The sequence below is a fragment of the Wickerhamomyces anomalus genome (assembly GCF_001661255.1).
Source record: "Wickerhamomyces anomalus NRRL Y-366-8 unplaced genomic scaffold WICANscaffold_4, whole genome shotgun sequence".
In the NCBI taxonomy this organism is placed as follows: Eukaryota; Fungi; Ascomycota; class Saccharomycetes; order Phaffomycetales; family Wickerhamomycetaceae; genus Hansenula; species Hansenula anomala.
Window position 1 is genome coordinate 567,529 of NW_017567113.1, and position 24,241 is coordinate 591,769.

The 24,241-nt window shown below is 36.0% G+C and overlaps 10 protein-coding genes and 1 non-coding gene across 11 annotated transcripts; 5 read left to right on the forward strand and 6 right to left on the reverse strand.

Moving 5' to 3' along the window:
• Positions 1–1,158: 1,158 nt before the first annotated feature.
• WICANDRAFT_63315 (uncharacterized protein) lies at positions 1,159–2,352 on the forward strand (the record flags this gene model as incomplete). The annotated part of the gene is made up of 1 exon (XM_019183525.1): positions 1,159–2,352. The coding sequence occupies one exon, from the start codon at positions 1,159–1,161 to the stop codon at positions 2,350–2,352; it is 1,194 nt and encodes a 397-aa protein (XP_019038014.1).
• Positions 2,353–8,532: 6,180 nt separating this feature from the next.
• On the reverse strand, positions 8,533–10,632 carry GFA1 (glutamine--fructose-6-phosphate transaminase (isomerizing) GFA1; the record flags this gene model as incomplete). Its single annotated transcript, XM_019182061.1, has 1 exon — positions 8,533–10,632. The coding sequence occupies one exon, from the start codon at positions 10,630–10,632 to the stop codon at positions 8,533–8,535; it is 2,100 nt and encodes a 699-aa protein (XP_019038015.1).
• A 1,862-nt stretch (positions 10,633–12,494) lies between these two features.
• Positions 12,495–13,223, forward strand: MRX10 (Mrx10p; the record flags this gene model as incomplete). Its single annotated transcript, XM_019180749.1, has 1 exon — positions 12,495–13,223. A coding segment is annotated over one exon (729 nt), but the record flags the coding sequence as incomplete, so codon positions are not given.
• A 160-nt stretch (positions 13,224–13,383) lies between these two features.
• On the reverse strand, positions 13,384–14,076 carry WICANDRAFT_33395 (uncharacterized protein; the record flags this gene model as incomplete). Its single annotated transcript, XM_019182065.1, has 1 exon — positions 13,384–14,076. The coding sequence occupies one exon, from the start codon at positions 14,074–14,076 to the stop codon at positions 13,384–13,386; it is 693 nt and encodes a 230-aa protein (XP_019038017.1).
• Positions 14,077–14,296: 220 nt separating this feature from the next.
• WICANDRAFT_t80 lies at positions 14,297–14,377 on the forward strand. The gene has a single exon. It is a non-coding gene; the product is annotated as a tRNA-Ser (tRNA).
• A 134-nt stretch (positions 14,378–14,511) lies between these two features.
• On the reverse strand, positions 14,512–16,194 carry APE1 (metalloaminopeptidase APE1; the record flags this gene model as incomplete). The annotated part of the gene is made up of 2 exons (XM_019185725.1): positions 14,512–15,966; positions 16,036–16,194. The coding sequence occupies 2 exons, from the start codon at positions 16,192–16,194 to the stop codon at positions 14,512–14,514; spliced, it is 1,614 nt and encodes a 537-aa protein (XP_019038018.1).
• Positions 16,195–16,636: 442 nt separating this feature from the next.
• DYS1 (deoxyhypusine synthase) lies at positions 16,637–17,770 on the forward strand (the record flags this gene model as incomplete). The annotated part of the gene is made up of 1 exon (XM_019182035.1): positions 16,637–17,770. One exon carries the CDS (start codon positions 16,637–16,639, stop codon positions 17,768–17,770), a length of 1,134 nt encoding a protein of 377 aa, XP_019038019.1.
• A 164-nt stretch (positions 17,771–17,934) lies between these two features.
• On the reverse strand, positions 17,935–18,366 carry WICANDRAFT_33066 (complex I NDUFA12 subunit family protein; the record flags this gene model as incomplete). Its single annotated transcript, XM_019182028.1, has 1 exon — positions 17,935–18,366. One exon carries the CDS (start codon positions 18,364–18,366, stop codon positions 17,935–17,937), a length of 432 nt encoding a protein of 143 aa, XP_019038020.1.
• Positions 18,367–18,586: 220 nt separating this feature from the next.
• WICANDRAFT_33117 (M1 family metallopeptidase) lies at positions 18,587–21,250 on the reverse strand (the record flags this gene model as incomplete). Its single annotated transcript, XM_019182034.1, has 1 exon — positions 18,587–21,250. One exon carries the CDS (start codon positions 21,248–21,250, stop codon positions 18,587–18,589), a length of 2,664 nt encoding a protein of 887 aa, XP_019038021.1.
• Positions 21,251–21,937: 687 nt separating this feature from the next.
• WICANDRAFT_79361 (uncharacterized protein) lies at positions 21,938–22,453 on the reverse strand (the record flags this gene model as incomplete). The annotated part of the gene is made up of 1 exon (XM_019184877.1): positions 21,938–22,453. One exon carries the CDS (start codon positions 22,451–22,453, stop codon positions 21,938–21,940), a length of 516 nt encoding a protein of 171 aa, XP_019038022.1.
• An 817-nt stretch (positions 22,454–23,270) lies between these two features.
• Positions 23,271–24,107, forward strand: WICANDRAFT_105677 (uncharacterized protein; the record flags this gene model as incomplete). Its single annotated transcript, XM_019180452.1, has 1 exon — positions 23,271–24,107. One exon carries the CDS (start codon positions 23,271–23,273, stop codon positions 24,045–24,047), a length of 777 nt encoding a protein of 258 aa, XP_019038023.1. The 3' UTR covers positions 24,048–24,107.
• Between the last annotated feature and the right edge of the window lie 134 nt (positions 24,108–24,241).

Here is a 24,241-nt window from a genome sequence, read left to right on the forward strand (position 1 = left end):
GGTGATGAATCAGTCAAAAATACGTCCTAGAATTGAAACTCTGAAAGGCTTTTCAGAAATTTGATCGGTGTTCGAAGGGTTAAATATCAGATTGTTTGTGTCAACCATCAAACAAGATCCAAATTATAATTTGCACTGGTACCTTGGACCACGGTTGTAGGATAATTTAGTCATTATACGTCAACCACAATTTCCAGTCAACACTGTCCTATTCCATGATACAATTTGTTACTCTAGATCCAGTCTTTTTAACCCCTCCAGATACTGTAATAGAGACAAAAGTCTACAGCTTGGGTTTGATTTCCCGGTTAGCTCATTATGTACCATACAATGGAGGTGTAGGGATATGTTTCAAGCTTAGTTATTCAACTTCTTTATTGCTACTGTGTAATAATTATTATCTATCAGTCAACGGGTATTAACGAACAAAGAAGTAAAAATTAACATGGCCGGAATTCAGAAAACTTGGGTGCGTACAAATTTGGTCTTGAGAAATTTCAATAGAAGCAGTTATGCATACACATACAGATGTTTGAGCCTAAGTTTGTGCAGAATAAGTCATCAGCATGCAGTAGACGTGCATCATCTGCCATTCATGAGAGTCGGTAAATAGACATGGAATCATACCAACAAGACGTTTTGGAGGCTTTTGTGTGGTAAACCCTTGTAGATTTTCAAATCTCACATTTTTTAAACTCAACTTCTTGAATGGAGAGATTCCACTGTTGCAGAACAAGCTTATACTTTTTTTTTCTAATGCAGATACTTTTTCTTCTTTTGCAGCCCAAACTTTTGGTTATACAGAAGTTTGTCTCAATGCGTATTTAGTACTTTTAGCACATACCAGGACTTACTTATGGTGAACCAAAAAGTTTTCGTCTATCAAATTATTCGTCGAGTATATATATCTTGGTGTATATCCTAGAAATTCAACAACAAGTTATAAACTACATTCTGCATTCACAATCACTTCAAACAAAGTTCTATTATTCTTTGGCTTCATTATACCTTAGCTTGCTTTTTATCTCCCAATCATAGCTTTTACACGTCAACATTCCCTTCCCATCGCTAATGCAAGTCAGTTACTTCCACGACGTCTCAATGTTTAGTCACTATCCTTACCATGAACAAAGTGAAAACGATCATCAGTATAATAATATGAACTATGATCAATTGAACTTGGATTCAAGTGTTGGTGGTAGTGGTGGTTTTAATCAATTACAAACTTATCAAACTTATTCAAACAATTCAGGTGCTGGTCAGGTTGATTATAATAATCATGAAACTCAATATCAAGGTTATTTTGTTGAAACTTTTAATAGTCAAATGAACTACTCAAACCTTCATCCTAGTACGTTCCAAAGCTCAGCGATCTATGAGAATTTAACTTCAGCAACAACAACACCATTGACTGAATTTCCAATAGATACTTCAGCTTTTGATAAATATGAAGAAGAATTTGTGCCAGTTAGCAATACTCAAAACGATGACAACGGGTTTGCTTCTTTCCAACTGAACAAAAAAGTTAATGATTTTGATCAATTCCCAACAATATCCACTGAGTATTCATCAGAAAGTTGTTCGATATCCAAAACAGCATCTTCATCTTCATCATGTCAACCACTTTTATCAAGTTGCACTCAACAAAATGATATTAATTCATACTTCATAACCTCAGCACCAACTACGTCATTCAATTCACCATTAAGCACACCATTAGCATCACCAACATCTACTCAGTTTAGCCGCTTGAATCATCCATTAAAATCTCCAACATCCCCTAGAAAATCAAGACCAGCAACAACAGCCACTTCATCAATATCTTCACGCCGCTCATCTATTACATCCAATAAAGTCTGCAAGACTTACAGAGAGAAGAGCGCATCTTTATCATCACCATCATCTCACTCCCACACAAGCCATCATTTCCACCATTCATTACAACATACAACCCAACCAGGTCCAATTCCAGCATCTAAACCACAACTAACAACAGATCTAACCACTGGTGAAGAGTTATTAACCTTTTCATATTCAAAACAAAAGATAATAAGGAATTTTACCATCAAATGTCCACCACCAAACCCTTCGGAAGCATTATCAGAATTATCTCAACAATTTTTGTTGGAGAATTGTGTTTATCCAAGAGCTATGTGTTCATTTGAAGATTATAAAGGAAACAGATATCAATATGAAAAGGAATGTAATGAGATTGGCTGGAGTTTGGCATCGTTGAATCCTGAGATTAGAGATCATAGAGGGTTGATTCAAAGAGCTGTTGATAGTTGGAGAAATACAAGAAAGGATAAAAAATTAAGATCCAGAAGGGTTAGAAAATCTGAATTGAGATGATCACGGCTTTTAATATTCAGGACAACTCCTTGAGCTACAACTTTATGATGAACAGCTTGGACTGATTTAATTCTGTAATTTGATAGAGTTGGAACTTTCAATATTTGAACGACTTAACAAAAAGGTAATTCATGGCCTTTGTATTTGCTGCTGCATTTCGTAGTGAATTACGATCTTTCAATTAATCGTGTTGAAATACATGTCGACGTACAACAAGCCCCCAAGTCGCATATACTAATTATGTATATGAATACAATCTATGGATGGAGCTGTTAAACCTACTGCATATTAGATTCAATTATATTAAACAGCAGCAGGTATTTCTTTGAAGATCTTTCAATTTTGAAGAAGCTGACATCTGGTTTTAGATCTTTTCTTATCTTGATTAGGCGTATACGGTGAACCATACTTTTGATCCCTGGTCGATGGTACACATAAAAAAATTAGGCTGCGGCCCTGGACTCCTGAAAGAAGAAATTCAGCTTTCCCTGTGGAGCCTGGAGCCTGGACGAGACAGGTCTCGCTAACTGGTACAACTTGGTACCGCTTTAAGCCTTTTCTCCCTTAAAGGCCGTTAGAAAGTTGAAAATCCTAGGCTGACAGCCTGGATGAACCATATTCAAATGCCCACAAAAGCTACAACCAACTTTTTGAATGAGCATGAGCATGATTCCTTTGAAGTGACGATGATGAGCCAATGCTTAAGACATACAAGGCCCCTCGAGCACACAAGTTCATCAGTAATCAGTAATCGAGCTTTAGCCTGCTTCCGCCATCAACTGATCACTTATCTACGTCTTGTTTGATTAATTCACTTTGATTAATTTAATATGGCTCTACTTTCACCAGCAAATTAGAACAAACAAGCTTGATATAGTACTGTGTCACTCGCTAGAGATCTATTCCCAAATCTTCTACGTTTTAAACTTTAAAGCTACACTGGTGCAACTTACGAAGATATTAACAGGATTGTATATTAATTGGTGGTATAATTATCAACTATTATCAGACGCGTGCTGACCATATCTCCTCGGGCGCTTCTAACAATCGACCATTACCACTTATATGTAGCAACTAGTAACGAATTACGTTGACATTGAGAGTTGGGTCAGCTCTCAACTTTGAACAGTTAGCTTACAAGTTACAATGTTCCTGTAATGAGAATACGTGGTACTACAACAAATGAATTGTTGTAATTCTAAATTATTAGCCGTGCTTAGTATAATGTATTGGTGCTTCGTGAAGTACAGATACACACCTGCGCTGCATAACAGTACGCTGGTCTTTCTCGAAAGTGCTACTAACCGTGCTAGTTACTAGCTGCTGTTTCAAAGTGAAACAATATTTCAACTCAAGAGTGTACACTGTACAGGTCCCAGGAGTGATTGAGTGGGAAAACCGAAGAGATCAAGAAGCTCATGCATGTGTACATTGTATTTAATATATTGTTTGATATGAGTCTGTGATATACAAACAGTCGAGTAATATAGTAATGTACTGACTTCTTTCAATTACAACCAATAAACCAATGTGTTTATCGATGGTTTCCATTAAAGATCAGTCGTTAATATCATCTGAACCAAATCATCAGTGTATTGGCATGCACTAGATTTCAAACATAGTAGTACAGTACTTTGGCCTCTAATTGAGTGCATCGGATTGCGTTCAATCAATCACACCACACAACAGTAGTGATTCCACTCTTATATCAAAGCGTATCCTTCCTATGAACTCAATCAAGCTGATCACCTCAAACTTCGAAGTCTCCAAGATTCAAATTCCGACTACAATATGTATAATCAGAAAGATCTACGATGCCTTACCTGCTGTCACCAACGCTTTCTGAAAACTTTAATTAAAACTGATATGTGTGTAATTCAATCTCAAATACAAACTTGGTTGGCTGCTTGTGTGCTACTAGATCCATTCCCCTTCAATACTGTTTAAAGCGAAACAAACATAGTAATACGTGAAAGAGCGTTAATAAACGTGTACTCATGTATAGGAAAGACAAGTTATGACGGTGGAATATTTCCCGCTGTGAGAGGGAAGAGCGTATGAAAATATTGTTCTTTAGTCGAAGCATATTCGTCAATGTTGCAGACATCGTAGTATATAGTACTGGGCGTTGATATTTGGTTGGGCTCCGAGCTAGGTCAATAACCAACACGTCCAACTAGTAAATTTGTTATCCTGCAATGGGTGTCATACCATTGAAAAAAGTAAGTCAGGACTTAGAACATTTTGATCAGCAATTAGTTATAACTTATCAACAGCATCCTATGTAGTTGGTGTACCAGGCAGCTAGCTCATGTGCTGTCAATCTCCAGGCGGTCTTTACTCTTGACTTGACCAGCTTGCTTATATAAAGTGTAATTCAGCTTATTGTTGATTTTTTGGGTGAAGATCATTTTATCAAGATCTTTAACGCAAATTTGATCGCTCATCTAGCCATATGTAGCACTGTATGCCACATACTACAATTATTGCAATATGATTAATCTAAGTATTGGTCATATAAGGTTACGTTGAATATACACGAAGCTAACGTACTCAAAAGGCAATACCTCTTTAATAATTGAAGCAACACATGCTAAATGGATCTGTCGAAACAATCGAAGTTTGAAGATTCGAATTAACTTTGATCAAGATAAAGTAGCCTTCTTTGCATCACCTGGAAGAGCTACGTGGATACCAGGTGCCTCTGCACCACTGCAAGCAGATAGTTGTGAGTAAGCGAGGCTGCGAGAGCAAGAGCAACTGTGTATTTAAGAACAAGGCCTACATCAATCTAGACTGGTATTGTCACTTGTGCCCAAGGATTTCACTTCACCGTAAAGTACCACGGAAATTGAAGGTAGTTGCAAAATCCGCGTGTCCCTCAATTTCGACAGGCTTCAGCCCTGCCCTGCACCAATCACCACCAACGTCAGCTCTCTATCTTGAATAACATGTCCATTGCTCACTCAACCATGCTATGTTGCTCAACATTTACGACAATATAAAATAAATATGGTCAATAGGACGTATTGTTCACTATTATTCAAGTTATTACGACGTGTTGATTGGTACATGTACCTATCTCGACTTTGTTGAAGACTTCAATATTTCTCGGATTTTGTTCCAAATTCCACTAGAACCATGGTCCATGAGTACAAAACAAACCTCGAAAGTTATGTACACGCTAAGCTTTCAAGAGCGAAGAGGCGATAAGGACGTGCAAATTCAATGTAGATCAGATCTTCATGAGCTTTTCGATACGAAAGGCTACATGATGTGGGACAATCACCTCGACCAAAATGTTCTTCATGTGGTTGTAGAAAGAGCCATGAATTTAAAAAAGCGGTAGCTAACTTCTAAGTGCACAATGCTTCGTTCTTTGTACTGATCATTGATTTTAAATAACATGAGAGGGCAAAGAAGCTCATTAATTAATATTGGCCGTACACATGAGCTGGCTAACTATATCATTAAATAATTAAGCCGGACATTACGAATAATATGAAGTACCTCGAATAATTAGGTGAAAATCATACCCTACGTATAACACGTCTAAAATATTTTAATTAGCCATGTACTACTGTAGCCACGAGTATATTAATATATTGATCTAATATTATATAAAGTAGCTTGAGTCTACATGACTTATATTTAATTTACTTCGGCAAAATATGGCTGGAAACAATATTAATATTGTCAACTAGTTATAATATTAACTTATAATCAATATATCTACGGCTTAGTGATCAATTTTTAAACAGCTATAAGCTGACCTGCGCTCATGGCATATTATTAATGACAAATATTAATATAGTGACCAATTAGTTGAAAATTTTTGGACAGCTAGCTATTCTATTAATCAAAGTCGAGGAGAATAGGCCCTGAAATCATTCACAGTATACCGGATGTACACTAGGTTTGGCTAACTATATTTGATGTGTAACATCTACCATATTATCGACTATACTTTAACAAGAATATTATTATATTATAACATGATTGATCAACTCATTCCGGCGCATAACTTTATTATATGGCGAGCAGCGTTCGAGATATTCTAGTTTAAATTCCTTGTTGATTATTTCATTCAAGTCAACCACTTATCCTTAGATTATAATATAAGATATCGACAAAGTAAAGCAGTGTATACTTAATACTTACAATATCATGATTTGGGGCGACCTCATTTTAACTTCTTGATTTAAGGTTCTTTTGAGCTCCAGCCTCCAACAGTACCGCCTTGTCAAGTTCCATCTCAAGAAGTAAATTTTGGCTGGGGAGCAGAGCGGTCGAAAAAACTTAATCTCCATCTTGAAACGTAACTTATTTCAAGACGTTTAGCTGGGCAGTAAGTTGTAACTTGACGTCAATCTAGCTTAACATATTGTAACGAGATAGCGCCCAGTCTTCCAAATATATAGCACTATGTATTACGTCTAACTTTGTTAGCATGAATATAAACCATGGATGTACAAGGAAGATCGTTGTCCAGTGAATAGTACAAGCGAGCTCGAAAGTTGAAAATATTTGCTATAACCAAAAAACGTCGGACAGTCCAGCTGTAATTAATATTAATATTTCCCACCAAAAAATGTAGAACTCATGAAACAGCTCAGACTTGCATTGATGCCTTTTGTACCTTCAGCTAAAGACACTGGTGCACACTTATGAATCATGATCATTGAGGCAAGATCGCATGTATACAGGAGCCAGCTAGCTAATGACGTTACATGTAGGTAGTACCAAATTCCATGTATTGTCTAAGTTGAACAATCATTTGGATCAATGGACGCTGCAGATGAGCAGAATGTACAGGAATTAGTTAAAACCAAGCTGAATTATCCGGATTTTGATGGTAACGTACTGGATTTCAATGTAGAGCATACCCCAGTTTCCACCAGGCAACCTAATTATTAAGCTATTCTCGGTGTGAAGCTGTATAGCTATACTACTCATGATGTGATAAATGTTGTGCTCTAAATATAATCGTTACCATTAACGTTGTGTGTATCTTCATAGATTTGGTTCGACGACCAGGCTTCTCTGGTATATCTTGACTCGCGAGCCTATAGGTACCAAAGGACCAGAAGTTTAAAGCCCCAGTATTCGGGACCCTGTTGTATTCTAGAATCTAATTCTTGCAACAGATGAACCAGATTTTGTTTCTTTGTTCAGTTTAATATGGGTCCATCAAAAACTTTAATCGACGTCTTCATGCAAAGAAGACATGCTTCGCATGACTCTGCATGAAAATGTAGGGGACTGATTTATGGATCGTGAAAAATCTAAAGATCCATCAATTTTAACATGATATCCTGTACAGTTTGAACTATGTAGGCCATGGAGGATGTAATTGCACGCCAAAGGCTCCTATGTTTCAAACATTGACCGATATACATTGAAAGGTTTTAGGTATTCATGAAATTCAAATTAATCACTGATCAGTTAGTGCCTCATGAGGGCCAGGTGGCTAAAAACATGTATTTGATGTCAACTTGCCGGCCTTCAAAGTCCATTTTCATATTGAAATCTGCTCGATCTGAGTCCTGACTACTGAACCAGCAGATATACTAGTTGAACTATAATATTCAATAGTATATCCATGTATCAAATGCCCATTACACCTAGCTAGAAGAACTTGGTTATACGATATCCCCATTGCAATTCCAGCCATCAATTATCAAACCTACTGAGAGCTGGTAGTGATAATATTGTTAATTAGCATCAACGACGTACCTACAATGACTAAATTAACCTATGAGCTGGGCGCGGTACCATATTACCAACATAATTACAGTGATCATATTACCTTAAATTGAACGTTGCATTTATAGATACAAATTAAACTCGACTCAAGGTAAGAAAACACATCTATTAAAATAGTTTTGCTCGAGGTAAAAACAAACATGACCACAAAGCATTCATAATCTGGAAACCTGTTATGGTGGCTGGTGGCATGACAATAAACAAAAACAGTAAACATAACACAGGATGTATCAAAAAATTATCCGCAACTTTCAAAGCATTCCAGTATCATGAAAACAACAACAATATGTATAAAAAAAAACAGAACAATGGTATAATTCACATGTCAATAATATCATGTATAATAATTTCTCCGAAAAAATAATAAACCCAATAACAATATAATATAAAAATCTTCTATTCTGAATATTGAATTCATTCAACAGTAACAGATTTTGCTAAATTACGTGGGAAATCAACATCAATACCTCTGTTAACAGCCAACCAGTATGAAATCAATTGTAATGGAACAACATTCAACAACCCTTGTAAACAATCAACACTTAATGGAACTTCTAAAGTTGCTAAAGCCTTTTCAGTGTTGATAACATCATCACCTTCATTGTGGATAATAATTGGACGACCAGCTCTTGCAGTAACTTGTTCAATAGATGACATAACTTTTGGGAATAAAGAATCTCTTGTTGCAAAAGCGATGATTGGTAATTGGTCATCAACTAAAGCTAAAACACCATGTTTCAATTCACCAGCTAAAACACCTTCAGAATGCATATAAGAAATTTCTTTAATTTTCAAGGCACCTTCCAAGGCAGTTGCAAATTGATAACCTCTACCTAATAATAATAATGATTTTTGTTGAGCTAATTCAGAGGTACATAAATCTTTAATTCTTGTTTCCAAATCTAAAACTTTTTTAATTTGTTCTGGAATTTTCTTCAAACCATCAATAATTTCATGACGACGTTGAATTTTGGAAACACGATCATCTGATAAAGATAATGCAATCATAACTAATGCAATATATTGTGAAGTGTAAGCTTTTGTTGATGCAACACCAATTTCTGGACCAGCATTGATATGAACACCACAGTGGGTTGCTCTTGAAATTGAAGAACCAACAGAATTAACAACACCAACAGTTAATGCATCTCTTTCTAAACAGTATTGTAAAGCCAACATGGAATCAGCAGTTTCACCTGATTGAGAAACGAAAATACATGTATCATCTCTGAAAACTGGGGATCTTCTATCCAAGAAATCTGAAGCTAATTCAACACTAACTGGAATTTCTGTCAATTCTTCAAAGATTGATCTTGTTGCTAAACATGAGTGATAAGAAGTACCACAAGCAATCATTATAATTCTTCTACATCTTCTAACTGTGGTCAACCAACTTTGCAACCCACCTAATTTAACAACGTGATTATCAAAATCAATACGACCTCTCATTGTGTTAAAGGTAGAATCTGGTTGTTCATAAATTTCTTTTTGCATGAAATGATTGAAAGGACCTTTCATGATTTGTGCCAATTCCATTTCTAAAGTTTGAATTGATCTTGTAGCTGAAATACCAGCTTCTCTTCTTGCTCTATGAATATGTAATTCACCATCATAAATATGTGCAATATCATCATCTTCTAAAAACAAAACTTTTTTGGTGTGTTGAACAACAGAGGCTGGGTCTGAAGATAAAAAGAATTCAGCTGGTTGTGGCATACCGTCTTCACTCAAGAAAGCTCTTGATTGGGAATGACGTAACCCACTTTCACCTTGAGCAACAGGTAACAAAGTACCATTTTGATGAGTATTTCTTTGATTAGCTGGTAATTCATTTTCAACGTTATCCATATCAGGGAATTCAACATCAACAAAGTCAACCTTCAATTTTCTTTCGGTTTTAACACCAACTAATAATGGAGAACCTTTTCTAGTGGCGACAACTTCATTTGGATAATGGGAAGATTTAACCAATAGACCATAAGAACCGTCAATTTCATAGATAACTTGTTTCATCAATTCATTAAAGTCTAATTCATTACCATTTTTAATGTTTGTATCATAAATATGTTTGAATAATTTGGCAATACATTCAGTATCAGTGTCACTTTCGAAAACATAACCTTTTTTAGCCAACAAAGTTTTCAATTCTCTATAGTTTGTAATAATACCGTTGTGAACTACAACAAATTCATTGTTGACATCAGATCTTTGAGGATGACAGTTGATTTGTTTTGGTTGACCATGTGTAGCCCATCTAGTGTGTGCAATACCAGCATGACTAACAAAACTGACATTTTGATCTAAATTTTGTGATTGATATTCTTTCTTCAAAGCTGCAACTTTTCCAATTTGTCTGAAGATCAAAGTTTCATCAGGTTTGTCTCCATCAATGGCAATACCAGCTGAATCATAACCTCTATATTCCAATCTTTGTAAACCTTCAATTAAGGTATCAGCAATTTCACCTCTAGACTTTTCAACTAGATAGTTGACATAACCAAAAATACCACACATTATGCTTTCAGTATATTATAATTAGTTCTTAAAGTTCAACTTGAAATCTTTTATTTGGATTATTTTTTTTTCTCCTCCAAGGCAAAACAGAGAGCGGTTTTGTGAATTATTGATCTTGAATGAGATGTTAAAAGAGCGAGCAAGGCTTTGTTCTGTAAATGATACTGTGATCTCTCTTAAATGTGTGAAAGAATCCGTTAAACGAACAAAAACAAGGGTAAGAAGCAAATATTTAAAAGAGTTGGTGGATGTTTTTAAAATGAAACTTGTCCAGTTCAAGTTTTGTTTTTGTTTGGTATTTTTTTTTATTTTTTTATTTGTGGATCTTTCAAAAAATTCGAAGATGCTGTGCGTTCGGCTCTAGCGTTAGGAACAGGGTAAGTGTATAATTGTTGATTTACAAGGGAACAAGAGGTTAGATTTAGGTGATAATAGCTTCAAATTGTAGGGAATTGAATAAGGAATATGCTCATAAAGTTTGAGAGAAAATTGAGCTATTATTGGCGCTTTTATTGAATGAAGAGTCGAGGTGTTCGTTTCTTCGGTGATAATTATGACAGAGACGCCAAAATTGACCTTTAAATGGCCCCAATTTGAGCTGGAAACTCACTTTGAAAGCTCAAATCATTGTGGATTGAGTAAATGGCTTTAATAATGAAGAATAAACGCTTTTGGGCTATAATATTTCAATGTTATTTGCCATTTTACTCAGTTCTCTTATTGACTCACGTAATTAATATTCCGTTTTGGGAAAGAAGAAAACAAAGGAACCACGCGTAAAGATGAAATTTCGCCCAAATCGAATTACACAGTTTAAATTTAGTTCTTTGACTAAATATAGTTGTTTTCGAGTGGAAAGATCGAATAGCTTGGTAGCATTGATGAAAAGAAATAGGCTGCGAGGTAGGACGTTTCATTGAATGTACTGTGGATTGGCTTATTGTTTGAATAAGACGTCGTTTTGTTTACCTGATCTCATGGGCTTAAAATAGAACACTCTAAGCGATTTGGCGTCAAGGGAACGTGCACAGGCCCAGGCTCCAGCCCAGGCTCCGGAGGGAGAGGCTCTGCCTGGAATATTACACCGTCGCCTGCCCAAAGACTGGCCAGTGGAGCTGTATAGGCTGAACGAGATTCTAGAGAGAGGGAAGCTAGACGGGCTCCATGTCACTGGTCCCTGGATAAGTTGAAGAGATAAATTTGTGTTTAAAAACCAACATCCTCGAAAGGTGAGCATCTAAAGGCATTTCTCCTTTCTCTCTTGAGCTGTAGAGCCTAGAACCTTCAACCTGCCCCTGTACACCGTCGACTCGAGAATCCAGAATCCAGACGGCTCCTCTAGGCAGGCCTAATTTTCCACAGCCTTGAGCAGTTTATAAAATGTGTTCGCGGTATTCGCGAACCTAAACAAGTTGACACGGAGAAGAATGACAGATCCACTAATGAAAATTTAACATGGTGATAAGATCAAGTTTGAATATATTTTGACACATTTAATAGACGATAGAAACACCAAGCAACTGCCATCTCAAACCATTAATAAGATGATCAATCGACTCATATTTAGACAGTCAAGTCTCAGACCAAGTTTCAAACCTTTCACAAGACCAATATCTTCAACTTCTTTCCGTCTAAATTCATTTCAAACTAAAGCTCCTAAAACAACGAGAACCACAAATGTTCAGAAACTGAGAAGAACAAAGAAAAGAATACCAACTAACCAAAGTAACCATCAAAAGGCTTCATTCATCAGTGAAATTAAAAACCAACAAAGTCTCAAACCATGCACTACATTCACCACCTGTGAATCTTATGATTTTGACAAGATACTTGAAAATAACCATTTACAAGCTCAAATTTTAATTCCCAATGAGATTTTGTATTTCAAATATGACAAAGAACATGATGTACTGATATTATCGAACGGATCTTTGGTTGTCTGGGGGTTAGATGAATCTAATGTTGAGAAAAAAATTTTACCATTGTTGAAGAATTATATGGTGTCATTATACCCTTTCCCTGAATCCGAAGATATGGACTATGTAGAGACTGATCAACTAGAATCAAGCTCATATTTGGATGAAGATACTATAGTTATAAATTCTAGTGATTCTGAGCAACAATTATTGGATAAAGCTGCATTTTCATCTGGGTTATCAAGATCAACAAGATTAGCTATAATTGAAAATGCATTAGAAAGACATATTTCACAGACAAGAAAGATGTCAGAACATTTATCAATGGGTAAGAAATTGAATTTAACCGAAAAGGAGTTGTTGAAATCTACTGGAAGATTGTTTTTATTAAGAGGGAAATTGAATTTATACTCTGAATTGATTGAAATACCAGATCTCTATTGGAGTGAACCAAATTTAGAGAAAATCTATAGACAAATTTCAAACAATTTGGATATTTCTCCAAGAATCTCAATTTTGAATAAAAAATTAGATTATGCAACTGATGAATCAAGAGCTTTGATGTCAACTTTAAATGAAGAAAAGAGTACAAGGTTAGAGTGGATCATTATCTATCTCATTATGATTGAAGTTTGCTTTGAAATATTCCATTTCTATGAAAGGTTCACTGATGCAAAGGAGAAAGATCAGCTTTTTAAAGAACTAAAAGAACAACAACAATTGAAGAACAATTAACCGAGCACCAGAACCACTTAGTTTTTCCATATGTACATACAACATTAAAAGTATGCAATATACATGTATATAATCTATAATTATCCATTATGTATATCTCTTAATCGTAAGCAACTTCCAAAGTGATCTTATCTCCATCTATAACTTTAACTTGAGTTAAATCTTTGACAACATAGCTTGCACCTGAATCATACAACAATTGAGCATCAAACCCACTAGAAACACCAATAACAGTTGCACCAGCTGCCACACCGGCTTTAACACCGACAGGGGCATCTTCAAAAACAATTGATTTTGGTGATGATAAACTCAACTTTTTACTCAATATTTCAGTACCTTTCAAATAACCTTCTGGATCTGGTTTCCCTTTACTAACCAATTCAGCTGTAATAAATGTAGTTGGTTTCTGCACTGTCTTTAAAATACTATTGAACCAACTATGTGCGATATAATTGTTACCTGATGTAACAATACACCATTTTTCTCTGTCAAGTCCATTCAATAACTCAATAGCACCTGAAATAACTCTGACTTTGTCACCATGAAGATCAGGAATAGCATTTTCAAGTTTTAAAACCGCTTTATTATCAGTATTATCAATCATTGGGAAAAACTTTGCAAAACTTTCTGAAGTACGTGAACCATGTGAATGTTCAAAAAAATTGGTTTTATCAACCCCATACTGGTCACATATTTCACTCCATAAAGCTTCAACAACATCTGTTGTATAAACTAGTGTTCCATCTAGATCAAATAAAACGATATCAGTGTTGAGTGTAACTTTCTTGCTCATGTTTGTAGAAGGACTTGGGCTTGTTGGTTTGTAAACGAATTGAAACGTAGTACAACACAACGCCCAAAAAAAATCATATGTGTTCAAACGGGGATTAGTAATTTGGCCTGTATGCATCTTGAAATGTAAACAGCTGGAGATTTAATCGGTTGGGGACACAGTGGTGTTCGGATGTAGTGTATATACCGGTGTGCCTAAAACAAGAACCGACGGATATCAAGGCAACTTGGCCGAGTGGTTAAGGCGAAAGATTAGAAATCTTTTGGGTTTACCCGCGCAGGTTCGAATCCTGCAGTTGTCGGTATTTTTTACTCGTCGGACGAAAGCGCCCGCCCGAGATTTCAAGCTCATATGGTAGTCTATACTTTTTTTTTGAACAATTTTGAATGTTATACGTTCCTAGAGTATCTATACATGATTTGTGTTTGCTCTTGCTTATAGATCACCGAATGATTTGTTCACATCTTGCCAGTATTTGAAAAATCCATTGAAGTATTTAACACCGAGACCAACATCTTTGACACCAATTGCAGCTCTAATGCTATGCATTGATAATTGTGGGATACCCAAATCGATTGTTCTTGCACCAGTGTTACTTGAGATTGTTGGACCGATGGTACCACCAGATCTAGCGCCATTCTTGATTTGGAAATATTGCAATTCATCATCATTTAATCTTGCAACTTCTTGAGCTATAGTTTGTCCAACAGAATCAGTGGCCATATGTCCATTTGGATCTAAAGCAATCGTAATACCTTTGTTTGGAACTGCAAAATGATCATCTAAATATTCACTTTTATAAGTTGGGTTCAACAAATGGGTAACATCAGCTGACAGGATAACAGAATTGGCAAATGCAGTTCTTGATGCAACTTCGACTGAGACATCTTTTGAGCCAACTAAGCTGTCAATGACACGTTCAGTGATTGAGTTAACTAATGTACTCTTAGCACCTTGTCTTGTCAAAGAACCAACTTCTTCATTATCAAATAATAAAACTTGACTGAAAGAATCAGATGGGATTGGACCATTTTTGGTAAATTCAATCAATGCATTGATTGCAGCAAATGAACAAACTCTATCATCAATTCTTGGTGCGAAAACAAAATCATCTCTCAATCCACCTTTAGTACCTGGTTGAACATCGAAAAGGTCCAAGTCTAATTGAACAATATCAGCGACTGAAGTTTCTGCAAGTTCAGCAATGAATCTTAGCAAGTCTATAGGATGTTTGCCAATTAAAGGTGATTTCTTTTCTTCTTTTGTAGGTTCTGAATCTGAACCAGAATTGTAACCAATAACTGGAATGGCTTTGGTTTCTTTATCATAAGGTGGTGCAGCTGCAGCACCAAAATGTTCAGCTAAAGTGGAAATTCTTGCAATTGGTTTAGGAGAAGAGCTAATTAGCTTTGAGATAATTTTGTAACCAGTACTTGAGTTTTTATCCTCAACTCTAACCAAAACTCTACCTCCAATACCCAAATCTCTATCAAACCAAGTTGGGGATAACGCACCAGCATAATTGGCAACACCTAATAGTTCATAACCATCAACTTTGGTCTTTGAAGAAACTGGTTTCAATTTTGCAGCTAAAGCATCAATATGGGAGCCAACTATACCAACACCATTTTCTGGTTTCCAATCTTTACCAACGGCAAAAGCACCCAATGAAGTGGAATTTCTTGTAGTGTAGTACAAACCAGCGGATAAATCACTCCATTCATCTTTTTCAGACAAGTACTTGAATCCATTAGCTTCAAGTAATTTGGAAAAGAAGTGAATAGCGTGGAATGTTGTTGGATTTTTACCAGTGAATGTGATGTATTCATCGGCATATTTGATAAAATAATCATCATCATAAGTGACTTTCTCGACATTGAATGATGGGACCTTGAAATAGTTTTCAGCTTCATCAGGGGTGGTGTCTTCATCTTCAGAGTCTGAGTCAAATGTAACAACATTTGTTGAGCGACGTTTGGACTTCTTATCAGAGGTGTTGGATGGCAACTTTGACTTGGATGATTTGGATTCCGAAGTTTGACGAGATAAAACGTCCTTTAAAGTGAGCATTGTGGTTTTGTAGATTGCCTTTTCGAGGTCTTTCTGAGAGTAAGCCATTGTGACTGGAATTGTTCAATTGAGTAATTAGCACTTGATAACTGGGGAGGGATTTGTCGAGGATTTATAGGAGTTTTGAAATTTAGGGTATTAGTCGTGGCTGGCGAAGAGTCCTCGATGATGATAGGCGATTGCGAATTGTGTCATTTTGGGAAGCGTTGGGCAATCGGTCTCGAGAATAAAGACATAATTCTCGAGGATAAGAGCCTAAATGATAATACCAATACAATTAGGAAATGATATCCCCATAGAATTATGTTATTTCCCAGTCAATTCATTATTCTTTATCACCACATCTGGGGAGGTTCACGTGACGATAAGATAAGTGTGCGAACCAGGAAAATTTTACCCTTGAAACTCACACCATACAGTATAAACTTTTTTTTTTCAGAATCTCTTTGCAACTGTTCAAAAGAATTTTGACACATTTTCCCACAAAGCTATGTCTCATCAAAACGAAAAATTGCCAGATATCTTATCTGATGCGGTGCTTAAGGCATCTGTCCCAGTCCCAGAAGACTTTGTTGAAGTTAAAGGTATTGACTACTCAAAACCCGAAAGTGTCAATATGAGAGCTAAAGATTTAATCAAGAGTATGAGAACTATGGGGTTCCAAGCTTCTTCAATGGGTGAAGGTTGTGAAATTATTGATGAAATGAGAAGCTGGAGAGGTGTTCATAGAGATTCTTTAGAAGAACACGAAAGAACCGGTGAATTTGATGATAATGGATATCAAAAATCAACTATCTTTATGGGTTACACTTCAAATTTGATCTCTTCAGGTTTACGTGATACTTTACGCTACTTGGTCCAACATAAACATGTCAGTGCTATTGTTGCTACTGCTGGTGGTATTGAAGAAGATATAATAAAGTGTCTAGCCCCAACTTATCTTGGTGAATTCAGTTTACAAGGTTCCAAGTTACGTGATCAAGGTATGAATCGTATTGGTAATTTATTGGTTCCAAATGATAACTATTGTAAATTCGAAGAATGGATTGTTCCAATCTTAGACAAGTTATTAGAAGAACAAACTGAAGCTGCTGAGAAATTAGGCAAAGATGCATTTGATGCTGATTCTCCAGCTGTTTTAACTCCATCAAAATTGATTGATAGATTAGGTAAAGAAATCAATGATGAATCCTCAGTTTTATACTGGGCCCATAAAAACAAAATCCCAATCTTCTGTCCAGCAATCACTGATGGTTCAATTGGTGATATGTTATTCTTCCATACTTTTAAAGCTTCACCACAACAATTAAGACTTGATATCGTTGCGGATATTCGTAAAATCAACTCAATGTCCATGGCTGCCTTCCGTGCTGGTATGATTATTCTTGGTGGTGGTTTAATTAAACATCATATCTGTAATGCTTGTTTGATGAGAAATGGTGCTGATTATGCAGTTTATATCAATACTGGTCAAGAATTTGATGGATCAGACGCTGGTGCAAGACCAGATGAAGCTGTTTCTTGGGGTAAAATTAAAGCTGAAGCTCATTCTGTTAAAATATATGCAGATGCTACTGTTGTTTTCCCATTAATTGTTGCAGCTACTTTTGCCAGTGGTCAATAAAACGTATATAGATAACTCCACTACAATTCACGATAGATATTAATAACTTGTATGTCATGAATTCTTGTAACTGAATAAATAGATAATAAATAATGCAACGATAGTTTACCGAGCTTGGAATAAATAAATAAATAAATAAATTGTAATAAATAGAACCTGTTCTTTCAACCTGTTCTTTCCGAGACTTTCCCTTCCCAGGCTTCAAACTTTGGTTTTGCTGTATTATACGGGACATAAGCACCAGGAGTACCTGTATAATTCTGAGCATGAACTTTTGGAACAGGATATGCCCTCACAGTTTTCTCTTCCCCTTGTAATTTATTTGGTGGAGTATCAGTACCATACCCCAACCAATAATGCCAACCTGGTTCAACTTGTGAGATATCCCATCTTTTATTTGTTTCAGCATACTCAACCCATCTAGTACGTAGATGAATCTCATCTTCATGATCTGTCTCATAGAAATGATTACCATGATCATCAATACCAACTAATGTACCTGATTTGGCATCACCCATAGAGTTCATTTGTTTGGCATATCTTTTGAATCCTACCTGCCAAATATTTCTAAGGGTACGTGCTAATGATGTAGACATTTTGAAACTTGTCTACCTGTAGTTTTGGATTTTGTATTGTTTCTAATTGTTTTGTCAAGTTGAGCTAGGGAGCTTTTTCAAATCTCCAAAATCCATTTTTCTATAGGCGAAAAGCAATTCCGAGGCCAGTTTCACGTGATTATGGGTACCGGAAATATAAACTCTACGGTAAAACACCATAAAACAATAAATATCATATAGACGTAGTTAAAATCTCATTTCAAATGTAGCCGCGTGAGGCTAACCATTCTTTCACATCATCTTTATCTCTGGAAACCCAACTAGAGTTAGTTTTAATACCATCCAAGACTTGGTCAATAGATCTTTCAAACCCATAAGTATTTTTGCTTGCAAAAAATGATTTAATTTCTTCATAAGCTTCATCACTTGAGAATTTACCCAATGTGAATTTAATGAATCTATCAAAGACAATTCTATTAGCATTCAAACGATTATAAATGGCATCATAGTTTTCTTTTAAGTAGTTCCAGAAAGCCCATCTAGCCTTTTTATTTGATGATAGAGAGATACTGATAAATGAAACATCCATGATTGGAATCTCTGGGTCTAAAATCAAGTTAAGAGCTTTTTGGATCAAATCTGGATTAGTTGCTGTACCCAAAGCAGTCAAAGCGATTTCATTGGAATCTAAAGCTTTTGAATTTTTGATAGTGTCATAAACAAATTTGAAATCTTCTTCGGTGGCATTAGGATCAGAAATAACAGCAGCAAATATAACACTTCTTAAAGAAGGATCAATTTCTTCATTCTTCTGTAATTTTGTGAATAATGATTTAGCTTCTTCAATAATTTGTGGAACACCAGCTGAAACTGCAGCACTAAGCAATTCAACTCTCAATTGTGTAGTTAAGAAATCTTGTGAACTTGAAGATTCAAAACCAAGACTTAAAGCAGTTGGACTCACTAATTCTTGAGCCAATTTTTTCAAACCAGCTTGAACTTCTTCAGATTGCTCAAACCAAACTGAAGTTATTGAACCTAGTCTTTTGATCAACTCCAACCATGTAACGTATTCAGATTCACCTTTGAATGCACTTATCAAGTCCAATGCTTTAGAAGTTTTAGATAAACCTGCAACTGAAAGAACTGTGGAGTCTGCAATCAAGCCGACTTTATCAGTTGATGAAAGTTTATCAATGTTTTCCACAATGGTTTTAAAAGTTTCATCATCGTATTTAACTCTGTAAACACCTACTGAGTTCTTGTTGACTTTGAAAAATGAGTTTTCTTTAGCTAAATTTTCAATAGTTGCTTCTTTTTCAGAAAATGATAAATCTTTGATTCTATCAGAATCCTCCTTACCAGTGGATATGTTCAAAGGAATCCACCATTTTGTTCCATTTTCCTCTTCTGTGACATCACCGGTTGATAAAAATCTGTTTTGTTTAAAGTTAACATTTCCATTTTCAACTTTGACTTCAACATATGGGAATCCAATCTTACGGACCCAGTTATCAGCAAGAGAATTAACATCAACACCTGAAACTTCACCAACTGAAGACCATAAATCATTTGTTGTGGCATTACCATATTGATGTTTCTTCAGGTAATGAGAAACACCTTTCAAGAAAACGTCAATCCCAAGAGTAGATGCCAATTGATGAATTACACTACCACCTTTATTGTATGAAATGTGGTCAAAGACTTGATCAATATCAGAAGCTGATTGAATTGGGACCTCAATTGGATGTGATCCTCTTAGAGCATCCAATTCTAATGCTGTTTGTAAAGTTGATGACGAAAATGTAGCAAATGTGTTCCATTCAGGGTATAATTTATCAACAGCCAAGAACCCAACCCAAGTTGCGAAACCTTCATTCAACCATAATTCATCCCACCAATCCATAGTGACCAAATTACCAAACCATTGATGGGCGAGTTCGTGAGACACAACATATGCCACTTTTGCCTTATATTTTGGATCACTTGAAGCTTCATCGAAAAGCAAAGCAGAGGCCCTGAATGTGATCAAAGCTGTGTTTTCCATGGCATTGGATGCAAAAGTTGGGACTGCAATCAAATCCAATTTTGGTAAATAGTAATCAATATCAAAAACTTCAGAAAAATAATCAACAACTTTTGTGGCAACTTCTAAACCAAATTTCCCCTTAGCAGAATTACCTTCAGAAGTGTAAACTCTAACAGGGATTTTCTTACCATTATAAGAGCGTTCAGTGGTTGATTCAACATAATCAAGCTTTCCCACAATCCAAGCAACTAAATAAGTTGACATGATTGGAGTTTTTTGAAACTTGACTAATTTCAACCCACTAGCTTCAACTGCACCTTTCTTTTTACCATCATCAAGAACTTTCGAAGACAACACAGGTGTGTTACTTAACGCAGTGTAATCTTCTGCAACAGTTATTGAGAAGGAGAATGTTGCTTTAAGGTTTGGTTCATCAAAACATGGGAAGGCAGTACGAGCTTCAATGGCTTCAAATTGAGTTGATAATAAAACTTGATCATTCCCATTTATGTCCTTGTAAGTTGACTTGTAAAAACCACCCATATTGTCTCTCAATGTTGCATCGAAAGTGATTGTTAAATAGGCCTTGATAGATGGACCAGCTTTCAAAGTCTCACCCAATTGGATGGTGGCAGTTTGAGCTTTAGAATCATAGGACACTTGTTTGATTTCAACGACTGATTCCGTTTTGGTGACAGAGAGTTCAGTTTGTTTAAATTTGATATCAAGAGCATGAAGGACAATTTGATCAGTATCCTCCTTGATGTCTAGTTCAATTTTGACTTTCCCTTCAAAGGAGTTGTTGTTGACTTGGATGTTTGATACTTCAAGGTCATAATGCACAGGTTTGACGTTTCCTGGCAAGACATCACGTTTTGGGATGGCTTCAGACATCTTGAGGTTTTCAATTGTTCAAGATGGTAATAAGCAAACTGATTGACTTAGTGAAAGTCTCAAACGGCTTGTTAATTTTTTTGAACTTTTTTTTTTTTTGGTCCTTCGCGTATGTAAAAAAGTAGGTATAGCTCAATGTTGTTATACAATGTTGAACAAGGTCATAGAGAAAGAAATCGGAGAATTGGCTATGATTCAGCCTTTTGAGGCCAAATGTAGCAGCATGAAAAGAGATTGGGATAGGTAAAGGGGTATCACCAGTTTAACTAACTATAGGAAGCTCAATGTTTGGGTTCTAGAGCTAGCTAGCTCATCACCATAAGGAACAGCAGCTTGGTAGAACATGTTCGGAGTTGAGATGGGACAATGCTTTTTGATGTACCTTTTAGTATATCTTCATCATTAGAACGTATTTAATCATCCCCAGCTGAAGTTCCAGGTCAAGAAGCTTGAGATCAGATTGATGCTGATAATGAGCTGCTCATAATGAAGAGTTATATGCTTTTACTCCAAATTGATCATTCCGATGATGCTTCAATGAATCAAACTTTAATAGAGAATGATGTTGCTAACAAGTTTTTAATTTTGGGTATGAGATCTGTATATATAGCCAGCCTTTCCCTCAAATATCGCTCAAGTCTACATAGGCAGAAGGCACCCTGACTAGCTTGTATAATGTTATATAATTTAGATGAATAAATCTTGTGCTATGTCAAAGATGAAATTCCAAAAGCCATATGAAATACAACACAACAGAAAAATGTAGACTAATAACTGATAATAGTAAAATATTCTTTCAAAAATTGTTGTTTTGGTTAACCCAGAATCAATATGATGAGCATCATTAATCTCATGAGCATGTCCTGATTCATGAGCACTAGATACGGAATCTTCAACTTCTGCACTTTCAGGGAAAACTTCTGATGAAACAGTTTGCGCTTCAGAGCTACCAAGTAACTGCTCACATGGAACATCATCAGCGTTGAGACGGTGTGATGGGTTATTATTCATTTCTTGATGGTGTGATTCTTCTTTGTCGATATCTTTAATGTGAACCATTCTTAGCATGAATCCAGAACCTGATCCTTTTTCCATACCAGTTGAAAGGTTGATTGAAGCATCTCTCACATTGGCAGGCGAATTTGATAGTTCAAGTTGGAGCTCTTCAGAAGTGTTGTTAGGGTCAAATTCAGACTTATTCATCTTGATAATGATAAATGAAACCTCAAATATTCAAATGATCTTAGGTGTAATGCTTTGAAGTTAGACGTGTGCCATGATCCTTCATATTGCCAGGTTTTGTGTTAGCAAAATATTGGACATTTGGTTTTTATGATTCCATCAATTAGCCGCCCAAAGATATTGATGATTTCAATTTCCACATACTCAAAGAATGTATAGATGACGTTCCACTTCTGAAGGAGCCGGTATCGCTCCAGCATTAGCAGACTTCAATCATTTATATCTCCAGTGTAACATTGTCCTTGTCAGTAGTCCTGCTGCCAATGAAGGTTCTTTGTATTAATCGACTTTGATAGTGTCTTGGCTCCATAAACACGTACAACTTTCGGAAACAATTGACACTGTTTTCGTTGGCAGAAATTGCGATGTACATAGAGTTTAATCAAATATCTAGGCTGGCCTTGGATTAGCTTTACTACACAAACCCATGAAAATACGTGATAAAGTCAAATAATTAACTGATCATATATGAGCAATTGATCAATATATAGTACTTAGATCTATCAATTTGCTTATGATCTCATCTCTACCAAATTTACAAAAGTTTCGCGACGTCGACTAAAAATTAATTAGTTCGCCATAAACCTAGTCCTTGTATTAGCTGTACTCACTATGAGTAGAACGTTATATTTGAGCTCACATCATTATCATTTGAGAAGAATAAAACATACTAACCAACATTATAACATATATATAACAATTCACACTATGATTATATCCATTTTACAATGAATCAATCCCAATATAGCAGCTCATTCGAACAATTGATGTTTCTTAAATGAGTATAATAAATTGGATTCTAAAACGTTCCTCAAATGACAAAGGGCACAACAACGTCGAGTTTACTACTGCAGATATTCATCTAATCAACAGTGTGCTAAGGAATGGCAATAACCTTAGAGGTAGACCTTTAGTGAACCGCCCCAATGGAAATAGAACCCTTCACGCCTACGAACAAAGTGATTTAGAAAAATCAAGCTCTGAAGAAACGAGAATTAAAATCCCAGGAGATGAAGGCTCTGAATATAATTTTTATCATCAACAAAGAAATTTTATTCAGGATTTGGTTCTGAACAAACCTTTTGAAACCGAATATTACCTCAGCGACTTGAGAAGAAAGGGGGATGGCTTCCTTGAGTTCTATTTAGACCGATCCGAACACAATGAAGGTACAGAGGTGCAGTTTGATATAGGTTGTAATTCATCCATAAATATTCCAGATTTTCAAGAGCATGTTGTATGCACAGGAAGGTTCGAAGTGAAACATCACGCTGAAGAGCTTGGTTCAGTATACTTAACATATCATAAGTTGATGGGAGTTGACACCAAGGAATGTATCAGAAAGATTTCAAAGAACTTAAGGTCTCAAGCTAATGGGGATTGCATTTATAACACAACTCCATTTCCAAATTATGAAACTTTTATGAAGAATAAGTTTATGCTAAGGATATATCCAATGGATTTGATGGATGTTGAAAAAGTGCTGACAAAGTTTTTGACACTACCACACCAGAGGCCCATGAGTTCAAGTCCACAATATCATTCTGTCAGATGATGACTACTACCGGCATCCCTCGCTCAATAACCTTGGTGAAAGATTTGACCGCAGATTTGAGGAGAGTTGTTTGGAATCTTGCTAGCGATATTCATGAGACGACACCGGCAGCGATTGATAAACTTATGGATGAACTGAGTGCTCGCTGTGGTATTCTATTACCAAATAGGACATATTCTCCAGAAGATGCATCT